Consider the following 10,881-nt stretch of genomic DNA (forward strand, 5'->3'; position numbering starts at 1 on the left):
AGATATGGAGGTTGGTGGCCCTGCCTGTGGCGGGGCGGGGGGAGGGTGGGGTTGGAGCTTGATGATCTTTGAGGTCCCTTCCAAGCCTGGCCATTCCACGATTCTGGGATTCGATAGACAAGTGAATCATGTGTTATTAAATTCATGGCCGTGGTTTAATGCCAATCAATGTTTTAAGCCCATCCCAACAAGAAGGGAAAGCGTAAGAAAGAATAGAGCAAGTCCTCACCCTGCCACGGAATTCAGATGATGTCTTGGAACCTGCAGTGTGGAGGCAGCTGCCCCAGGCAGCCTAGCTGGCTGCTGCTGAGGTTTCTTCGGAAAAAGATCTGCGTCTAGATACACTGATGGCATGCCTCCGTAAGGGCCAAGGCCCTCCCACAGTTCGGGCCTCCTTGGGGGACCGGCGGCCATACACTGAAAAAACAATCTATCGGTCCAAAAAGAATATACAACAGGTCATGGCTCTAAAAGAAACTGGAGCCGTAACATCTGTAATTTATGACAATCCGTCACGATTTCCATGCAAGTGTACTGTTATAGGAGGGTTTGGAAGGAAAATGATTCCAGGAACCTAAACTTGGTTGAAGTTAGGTGTTGGTCCCAATGCCCCAGCTGCCCTCCCCGACCCCAAGAAGGACTCTGGAGTTTCTATAGCCCCAGTTCAGGACTGTATATGGACAAAGTAGGCAGTGGGCTGAATTGTGAGCGGTGTGGATGTTTATAACCCAAGAAGAGGCAGGTAATAGTGCACTGAACATACGCACAGACAACTGGGCAGTCTTCCAAGGGCTTCACACTTTGGATCGCGCAGTGGGCCACACAGGATTGGACTATCCATGCCCAAGCAATCTGGGGCCGAGACATGGGGACTGATCTATGGAATGTGGTTTCTTTGCTTCTTTGTGAGCAGAACAGAAGCGATACCCAGTTCTTTCTCAGGCTGCGGCTTGGTACGCTCTTCTCTACTGGAACGGAAGGAAGGGAAAGTGAGAACAGGAATTTGGTAAGAGAAGAAGAGGGCTGACAAAACTTCACTAAGAGGTACCTTATATTCACTGAGTGTACTTTGTAATTAGAGCATTGTGCCAGACGAACTTTGTAAGTGAATGCTTTCAAGTGAGTACCTTGGTGAGCAATACTGTAAAAGGTGTAAAATTTTGTAAATAAGAGCCTTCAAGCAGGCTCCCAGTCCCAAACTCCTGCTATGAATGCATTCACCACCCAGAGGGACCTTGATAAACTCAAAAAAAGTGGACCCTCTCTTGTGAACGTCATGAGGTTCAAGAAAGCAAAGTGCAAGGTTTTGCGCTTGGGTAGAGGTAATCCCACATAGGTATACAAACTGGAAGAGGAATTCCTCGAGAGTAGCCCTGCAGAGAAGGACCGAGGGGTCCTGGTTGATGAAAAACTTACATGAGCCAGCAGTGCGTGCTTGCAGCCCAGAATGCCTGTTGTATGGCGGGCTGCATCAGAAGAGGGGCAGGGCGAGGGAGGGGATTGTCCCCCTCTACTCTGCCCTCGTGGGGGCCCAGCTGGAGTACTGTGTCCAAGCCTGGGGCCAGCAACTCAGGGAAGATGTGGAGCTTTTGGAGGGGCTCTAGAGGAGGGCTGTGATCACCTTCACAGCTGTCGTATGAAGAAAGGCTGAGGGAGTTGGGCTTGTTCAGCATGGAAAAGGCTGACCTGATTCTGTCCTTCCAATATTTAGAAGAGGTTTTAAAAACATGTGGAAAATCAACATTTTAGAACAGCAGAGGGTGATAGGACAAGGGCAATGGTTTTAATCTAAAAGAGGGGAGATTTAGATTAGATGTGAGGGGAAGTTTTTTTTACTGAGAGAGTGGCGAGGCGCTGGAACACGTTGCCCAGAGAAGCTGCAAATACCTCGTCCCTGGAGGTGTTCAAGTCGATGAGGCACGGGGCCCTGAGCAAACAGGTACGGCAACTGATGTAGTGCAGGGCAACCTTGCCTCTCCTGTGGAAGGGGAGTTGGAACATGATGGTCCTCGAGGTCCATCCCAAACCAAGCCATGCTATGATAAGAGCAGGAAAATGCAGTACAATTCTATAAACAAAAAGCCACTGCAAGTTGAATGGAAAGAGCCAGGTGGTGTACTTTATTAGAAGGAGAGCCAGGTGGTGTACTCTATTACAAGGAATGCCAGGTGGCGTACTCAATTCCCAAGAGAGCCAGGATGTGCGGTGTATTCCAAAGAGAGCCAGTCGGTCTGCCATACTCCAAACAGAGCCAAGCAGCATAGTATCCTCCAAGGAGAGCCAGCCTGCACGATATCCTCCAAGGAGAGCCAGCCTGCGTGCCATATGCCAAGGAGAGCCAGCCTGTGTGGTGTGTTGCAAAGAGAGCCAGGCGGTGTGGAATATTCCACAAACAAAGCAGATGCTGCCGCATATTCAACAGCAGGGCCAGGCGGCGTAGACTATTCCACAGCAGGGCCAGGCAGCGCAGTATTTTCCACAGCAGGGCCAGGTGGCGTAGCCTATTCCCTAGCAGAGCCAGGCGGCGTACTGTCTTCCTTTGTTGGAACAGGTGGACTAGTATAATCCCTAGAAAGGGCAGGTCGCACAGCATATTCCAGGAGAAGGCAGGCGGCACCGTGTATTTCAAGAAGAGGAAGGCAGCGCTGTATAGTCCAAGAAGAGGCAGGCGGCCCAGTAGAGTCCAAAACGAGGCAGATGGCATAATGTACGCCAAGCAGGTGCAGGTGGTGTAGTATATTCCAAAAAGAGGCAGGTGGCGTAACGTATTCCAAAGAAGATGGAGGCCGTAGAGTGCATTCCAAATGCAAGGCAGGTAGCATAGAGTACTCCAAAGAAGATGGAGGTGGCATAGTATATTCCAAAGAACCTGCAGGTGGTGTAGTTTATTCCAGAGAAGCTGCAGGCAGGATAGTACATTCCGCAGAAGCTGCAGGCAGCATGCTACGTTCCAAAGAAGCAGCAGGCAGCATAGGAGTTTCCAGGCAGAGGCAGGAGATGCGCTGGACTCCAAGCAGAGGCGGGTAGAATAGTATATTCCAAAAACAAGGGAGGCAGCGTAGAATATTCCAAAAACAAAGCAGGCAGCGTAGTAGATTCCAAAACAGAGGCAGACAGCGCAGTGGATTCCAAAATAGAGGCAAGCACTGTAGTAGATGCCAAGAGCCAGGCAGCGTAGTAGTTTCCAAGAAAAGCCCGGCGGTGTAGAAGATTGCAAGAAGAGGCAGGCGCTGTAGTAGATGACCAGAAGAGGCAGGCAGTGCAGTAGATGCCAGGCAGAGGCAGGCGGCACTCTATCTTCACATGATAGGAAGCAGTATAGTAACAGAGCAGTGCTCAGGGCAGCCGCCCATCAGAGAACCAAACCACATGGATGCCTCTTTCTAGTGTTTGTTTCCAAAACGACACAGAAATCAAGCGAGAAGCAAAGGCCATGAGGGTGATTTTTAGGGCCAAATACTGTCTCTATTAATTATCCACGGGTGAAAATGGTACTCTGATACTCTCCCTCTTATAGCGGAGGGAGCTGGGGGGAAGTGCACTGGTTACCCCGACATAAAGGGGAAAGAAAGAGGCTTGAGTTCCCTTGGACTTAAAATTGAACAAAACTTGGGGCAAATTTTTGGGACTTCCTTCAAAATCGTCACCCCAGAGAGGGGATGGTGGTAAGTTTTGGACTAGCTCTTCAACCGTGCCCTACCCTTCTGCAATACACGATGGTGCCTTCCAATTTAAGGTCTTACTGGAGGGGTTCTTTTCTGTTTTAAGAATCTACCTGACATTACAACGATGTGTACCACCTCGGCCTCTAACGACCGGGCCTGAGAAGAACCTTGTTTTGCATTGCCATCACTTTCCTACATACAAAGACACCCAGAGGAGCAGAGGCTGGGCCCCAGTGGCTCAGTGAGGCTCAGCAGCACGGCGCCCTTTGCTCTCGCTCCTCAGGTCTGATGAGGGAGAGCACTGGAAAACAAGTAGACCCCGTGGGCTGAGATATGAACTATTTAGCACAAAAGAAGAGGGAAGTGGTGACTAAAACACAACTCCTCACCGGTCACTAACTGATGTGCATCCATAAATACTGCTGATGAAGGCCCGGAGAAAGCACAAAGACCAACCAGCAGCGCCAACTGCAGACCAGCAGCTGCAACCGCTATCCAGCAGCTCCAGCTGCTCTCCAGCAGGTCCAACTACTGTCCAGCAGATCCAGATGCTATTCAGCAGCTCCAACTGCAGACCAGCAGCTGCAACTGCTAACCAGCAGATCCAGCTGCTATCCAGCAAGTCCAGCTACTGTCCAGCAGATCCAGATGCTATTCAGCAGATCCAACTACTATTCAGCAGCTCCAACTGCAGACCAGCAGCTGCTGACCAACTGCCCCCTGCGCTCAGCATTATGGCATCACGTGACATCACAATGTACAGAACGGCCCCGGCCCAATGGCGGCACCGTCCCGGCCCAGCCCCAGCCTAGCTGCCGCCCGTCACAGCAGCGGCTCCAACCCACCCAGCTGTGGTTTGTTTGCCCCTCTTCAGCTGAATCCAGGACTCTTCCTTTCCCCTCAGCCTGTCTCAGGGGCTTTGACCGGCATACCTCGCCTCAGCAGTGCCCTCCGGGCACAGGTTGAAGGCAGGTTGGGATGGCAGTATTAAAAGTATCCTGTTAGCACCCGTCTGCTGCTGTTTGGTCACCACCAATGGAAGTGTGCCTCTGCTGGGTGTTATGTGGTAATTCAGGCTGTATGCGAGGCCAACAGGCGTGCCTGAGCAATGTGGAGGGCAAGGAATGCAGCGCCCCTCGGCCTGAGGAGCTGCATCCCTCACCTCTGTCCTGCAGAGCGTTTGCTCCGTGCCAGGAGTGGTGCTGTTGACACAATGGAAGGAAGGGATGCCATTCAGAGGGATCTCCAAGGACTCAAACGGTGGGCCGCCTGATGTCTGATGAAGTTCAGCACAGCCAAGTGCAAGGGTTTGCACATGGGCCGGAGGAATCGCAGGCATCTATACAGACTGGGAGGAGCAGTCGTCGAGAGTAGCCCTGCAGAGAAGGACCTGGGGGTGCTGGTGGATGAAAAACTTAACATGAGCCAGCAGTGTGCTCTTGCAGCTTGAGAAGCAAATGGTATCCTGGGCTCCATCAGAAGAGGGGTGGCCAGCAGGGAGAGGGAGGTGATCTCTCCTCTACCTATGTCTATAAGATACTCTGTGTATGTCTATAAGGGAGAAAGGAAGACTCGGGGAACTACAGGTCGGTGAGCCTGACCTCTGTGCGAGGGAAGATGATGGAGCAGATCCTCCTAGAAGTTAGGTCAAGGCATGTACGAGATAAAGAGGTGACTTGAGACAGCCAGCATGGCTTCACCAAGGGCACATCATGCCTGACCAATCTGGGGGCCTTCTGAGATGGAGTGACGGCTTCGGTGGCTGGGAGAAGGCCAATGGATGTCATCTACCTGGATTTGTGCAAGGCCTTTGACATATTCCCTCACCACATCCTTCTCTCTAAATTGGAGAGGTGTGGATTTGAAGGATGGACCGTTTGATGGATGAGGAATTGGCTGTCTGTGCGCAGCCAAAGGGTTGTGATCAATGGTTCTGTGCCAGGGTGGAGGCCGTTCACAAGCGGTGTCCCTCAGGGGTCGGTCTTGGGACCGGTGCTCTTCGACATCTTCATCGGTGACATAGAGCATGGCATTGAGTGCACCCTCGGCAAATTTGCGGATGACACCAAGCAGAGCGGTGCAGTCAATGCTTTGGGAGGAAGGGAAGCCATCCAGAGGGACCTGGACAGGCTGGAGAAGTGGGCCCACAAAAACCTAATGAGGTTGAATAAGGCCAAGTGCCGGGTGCTGCACTTGGGTTGGGGCAACCGCAGGTATTTATCCAAAGTGGGGGAAGATCTCCTGGAGGGCAGTCCTGCAGAGAAGGACGTGAGGGTCCTGGTAGACGAGAAGCTGGACATGAGCCAGCAGTGTGCGCTTGCAGCCCGGAAAGCCAACTGTGTTCTGGGCTGCATTAAAAGAGAGGTGGCCAGCAGGGAGAGGGAAGTGATCATCCCCCTCTTCTCGGCTCTTGTGAGGCCCCATTTGGAGCACCGTATCCAGGCCTGGGGCCCCCAGTACAGGGAGGACGCGGAGCTGTTGGAGCGGGTCCAGAGGAGGGCCACTAAGATGATCAGAGGGCTGGAGCACCTGTCTTGTGAGGAAAGGTTGAGGGAACTGGGCTTGTTTAGCTTGGAGAAGAGAAGGCTCCAGGGAGAGCTCCTTGTGACCTTCCAGTATTTGAAGGGAGCATACAAACAGGAAGGGGAACGGCTGTTTACGAGGATGGATAGTGATAGGACAAGGGGGAATGGTCTTAAATTGAGACGGGGAAGGTTTAGCTTAGATATTAGGTGGAAGTTTTTCACACAGAGTGGTGAGGTGGTGGAACAGGCTGCCCAGAGAGGTTGTGGATGCCCCGTCCCTGGAGGTGTTGAAGGGCAGGTTGGATGGGGCCCTGGGCCTCCTGTTCTAGAGTTAGATATGGAGGTTGGTGGCCCTGCCTGTGGCGGGGCGGGGGGAGGGTGGGGTTGGAGCTTGATGATCTTTGAGGTCCCTTCCAAGCCTGGCCATTCCACGATTCTGGGATTCGATAGACAAGTGAATCATGTGTTATTAAATTCATGGCCGTGGTTTAATGCCAATCAATGTTTTAAGCCCATCCCAACAAGAAGGGAAAGCGTAAGAAAGAATAGAGCAAGTCCTCACCCTGCCACGGAATTCAGATGATGTCTTGGAACCTGCAGTGTGGAGGCAGCTGCCCCAGGCAGCCTAGCTGGCTGCTGCTGAGGTTTCTTCGGAAAAAGATCTGCGTCTAGATACACTGATGGCATGCCTCCGTAAGGGCCAAGGCCCTCCCACAGTTCGGGCCTCCTTGGGGGACCGGCGGCCATACACTGAAAAAACAATCTATCGGTCCAAAAAGAATATACAACAGGTCATGGCTCTAAAAGAAACTGGAGCCGTAACATCTGTAATTTATGACAATCCGTCACGATTTCCATGCAAGTGTACTGTTATAGGAGGGTTTGGAAGGAAAATGATTCCAGGAACCTAAACTTGGTTGAAGTTAGGTGTTGGTCCCAATGCCCCAGCTGCCCTCCCCCGACCCCAAGAAGGACTCTGGAGTTTCTATAGCCCCAGTTCAGGACTGTATATGGACAAAGTAGGCAGTGGGCTGAATTGTGAGCGGTGTGGATGGTTATAACCCAAGAAGAGGCAGGTAATAGTGCACTGAACATACGCACAGACAACTGGGCAGTCTTCCAAGGGCTTCACACTTTGGATCGTGCAGTGGACCACACAGGATTGGACTATCTATGCCCAAGCAATCTGGGGTCGAGACATGGGGACTGATCTATGGAATGTGGTCTCTTTGCTTCTTTGTGAGCAGAACAGAAGCAATACCCATTTCTTTCTCAGGCTGCGGCTTGGTACGCTCTTCTCTACTGGAACGGAAGGAAGGGAAAGTGAGAACAGGAATTTGGTAAGAGAAGAAGAGGGCTGACAAAACTTCACTAAGAGGTACCTTATATTCATTGAGTGTACTTTGTAATTAGAGCATTGTGCCAGACGAACTTTGTAAGTGAATGCTTTCAAGTGAGTACCTTGGTGAGCAATACTGTAAAAGGTGTAAAATTTTGAAAATAAGAGCCTTCAAGCAGGCTCCCAGTCCCAAACTCCTGCTATGAATGCATTCACCACCCAGAGGGACCTTGATAAACTCAAAAAAAGTGGACCCTCTCTTGTGAACGTCATGAGGTTCAAGAAAGCAAAGTGCAAGGTTTTGCGCTTGGGTAGAGGTAATCCCACATAGGTATACAAACTGGAAGAGGAATTCCTCGAGAGTAGCCCTGCAGAGAAGGACCGAGGGGTCCTGGTTGATGAAAAACTTACATGAGCCAGCAGTGCGTGCTTGCAGCCCAGAATGCCTGTTGTATGGCGGGCTGCATCAGAAGAGGGGCAGGGCGAGGGAGGGGATTGTCCCCCTCTACTCTGCCCTCGTGGGGGCCCAGCTGGAGTACTGTGTCCAAGCCTGGGGCCAGCAACTCAGGGAAGATGTGGAGCTTTTGGAGGGGCTCTAGAGGAGGGCTGTGATCACCTTCACAGCTGTCGTATGAAGAAAGGCTGAGGGAGTTGGGCTTGTTCAGCATGGAAAAGGCTGACCTGATTCTGTCCTTCCAATATTTAGAAGAGGTTTTAAAAACATGTGGAAAATCAACATTTTAGAACAGCAGAGGGTGATAGGACAAGGGCAATGGTTTTAATCTAAAAGAGGGGAGATTTAGATTAGATGTGAGGGGAAGTTTTTTTTACTGAGAGAGTGGCGAGGCGCTGGAACACGTTGCCCAGAGAAGCTGCAAATACCTCGTCCCTGGAGGTGTTCAAGTCGATGAGGCACGGGGCCCTGAGCAAACAGGTACGGCAACTGATGTAGTGCAGGGCAACCTTGCCTCTCCTGTGGAAGGGGAGTTGGAACATGATGGTCCTCGAGGTCCATCCCAAACCAAGCCATGCTATGATAAGAGCAGGAAAATGCAGTACAATTCTATAAACAAAAAGCCACTGCAAGTTGAATGGAAAGAGCCAGGTGGTGTACTTTATTAGAAGGAGAGCCAGGTGGTGTACTCTATTACAAGGAATGCCAGGTGGCGTACTCAATTCCCAAGAGAGCCAGGATGTGCGGTGTATTCCAAAGAGAGCCAGTCGGTCTGCCATACTCCAAACAGAGCCAAGCAGCATAGTATCCTCCAAGGAGAGCCAGCCTGCACGATATCCTCCAAGGAGAGCCAGCCTGCGTGCCATATGCCAAGGAGAGCCAGCCTGTGTGGTGTGTTGCAAAGAGAGCCAGGCGGTGTGGAATATTCCACAAACAAAGCAGATGCTGCCGCATATTCAACAGCAGGGCCAGGCGGCGTAGACTATTCCACAGCAGGGCCAGGCAGCGCAGTATTTTCCACAGCAGGGCCAGGTGGCGTAGCCTATTCCCTAGCAGAGCCAGGCGGCGTACTGTCTTCCTTTGTTGGAACAGGTGGACTAGTATAATCCCTAGAAAGGGCAGGTCGCACAGCATATTCCAGGAGAAGGCAGGCGGCACCGTGTATTTCAAGAAGAGGAAGGCAGCGCTGTATAGTCCAAGAAGAGGCAGGCGGCCCAGTAGAGTCCAAAACGAGGCAGATGGCATAATGTACGCCAAGCAGGTGCAGGTGGTGTAGTATATTCCAAAAAGAGGCAGGTGGCGTAACGTATTCCAAAGAAGATGGAGGCCGTAGAGTGCATTCCAAATGCAAGGCAGGTAGCATAGAGTACTCCAAAGAAGATGGAGGTGGCATAGTATATTCCAAAGAACCTGCAGGTGGTGTAGTTTATTCCAGAGAAGCTGCAGGCAGGATAGTACATTCCGCAGAAGCTGCAGGCAGCATGCTACGTTCCAAAGAAGCAGCAGGCAGCATAGGAGTTTCCAGGCAGAGGCAGGAGATGCGCTGGACTCCAAGCAGAGGCGGGTAGAATAGTATATTCCAAAAACAAGGGAGGCAGCGTAGAATATTCCAAAAACAAAGCAGGCAGCGTAGTAGATTCCAAAACAGAGGCAGACAGCGCAGTGGATTCCAAAATAGAGGCAAGCACTGTAGTAGATGCCAAGAGCCAGGCGGCGTAGTAGTTTCCAAGAAAAGCCCGGCGGTGTAGAAGATTGCAAGAAGAGGCAGGCGCTGTAGTAGATGACCAGAAGAGGCAGGCAGTGCAGTAGATGCCAGGCAGAGGCAGGCGGCACAGTTGACTGCCAGAAGAGCCAGGCGGCAGGCAGCAGCCCTGTCACAAATAGCAAGCGTTACTTGAGCAATTACCACGTCACTGGTGTGTCTCTATCTTCACATGATAGGAAGCAGTGTAGTAACAGAGCAGTGCTCAGGGCAGCCGCCCATCAGAGAACCAAACCACATGGATGCCTCCTTCTAGTGTTTGTTTCCAAAACGACACAGAAATCAAGCGAGAAGCAAAGGCCATGAGGGTGATTTTTAGGGCCAAATACTGTCTCTATTAATTATCCACGGGTGAAAATGGTACTCTGATACTCTCCCTCTTATAGCGGAGGGAGCTGGGGGGAAGTGCACTGGTTACCCCGACATAAAGGGGAAAGAAAGAGGCTTGAGTTCCCTTGGACTTAAAATTGAACAAAACTTGGGGCAAATTTTTGGGACTTCCTTCAAAATCGTCACCCCAGAGAGGGGATGGTGGTAAGTTTTGGACTAGCTCTTCAACCGTGCCCTACCCTTCTGCAATACACGATGGTGCCTTCCAATTTAAGGTCTTACTGGAGGGGTTCTTTTCTGTTTTAAGAATCTACCTGACATTACAACGATGTGTACCACCTCGGCCTCTAACGACCGGGCCTGAGAAGAACCTTGTTTTGCATTGCCATCACTTTCCTACATACAAAGACACCCAGAGGAGCAGAGGCTGGGCCCCAGTGGCTCAGTGAGGCTCAGCAGCACGGCGCCCTTTGCTCTCGCTCCTCAGGTCTGATGAGGGAGAGCACTGGAAAACAAGTAGACCCCGTGGGCTGAGATATGAACTATTTAGCACAAAAGAAGAGGGAAGTGGTGACTAAAACACAACTCCTCACCGGTCACTAACTGATGTGCATCCATAAATACTGCTGATGAAGGCCCGGAGAAAGCACAAAGACCAACCAGCAGCGCCAACTGCAGACCAGCAGCTGCAACCGCTATCCAGCAGCTCCAGCTGCTCTCCAGCAGGTCCAACTACTGTCCAGCAGATCCAGATGCTATTCAGCAGCTCCAACTGCAGACCAGCAGCTGCAACTGCTAACCAGCAG

General features: G+C 51.4%; 2 protein-coding genes across 2 annotated transcripts; both read right to left on the reverse strand.

The window, feature by feature from the left end:
• Nucleotides 1–2,119: 2,119 nt before the first annotated feature.
• On the reverse strand, nt 2,120–5,693 carry LOC146545358 (uncharacterized). Its single transcript, XM_085216477.1, has 2 exons — nt 5,624–5,693; nt 2,120–3,297 (listed from the first exon to the last, which is right to left on the reverse strand). Exons 1-2 carry the CDS (start codon nt 5,691–5,693, stop codon nt 2,153–2,155), a joined length of 1,215 nt encoding a protein of 404 aa, XP_085072603.1. The 3' UTR covers nt 2,120–2,152.
• Nucleotides 5,694–8,643: 2,950 nt separating this feature from the next.
• LOC146545359 (uncharacterized) lies at nt 8,644–9,864 on the reverse strand (the record flags this gene model as incomplete). Its single annotated transcript, XM_085216577.1, has 1 exon — nt 8,644–9,864. A coding segment is annotated over one exon (1,188 nt), but the record flags the coding sequence as incomplete, so codon positions are not given.
• Between the last annotated feature and the right edge of the window lie 1,017 nt (nt 9,865–10,881).

Source organism: Meleagris gallopavo, chromosome 1 (genome assembly GCF_905368555.1).
Source record: "Meleagris gallopavo chromosome 1, MGAL_WU_HG_1.1, whole genome shotgun sequence".
In the NCBI taxonomy this organism is placed as follows: domain Eukaryota; kingdom Metazoa; phylum Chordata; class Aves; order Galliformes; family Phasianidae; genus Meleagris; species Meleagris gallopavo.

What these genes read in the sequence shown, in the direction of transcription:
- LOC146545358 (XM_085216477.1), bottom strand. Translation starts at nt 5,693, where the DNA reads ATGCTCTATGTCACCGATGAAGATGTCGAAGAGCACCGGTCCCAAGAC. An exon ending in ACCCCTGAGGGACACCGCTT is followed by an intron (nt 3,298 to 5,623) that starts GTGAACGGCCTC and finishes TATCATGTGAAG; the next exon opens with ATAGAGTGCCGCCTGCCTCT.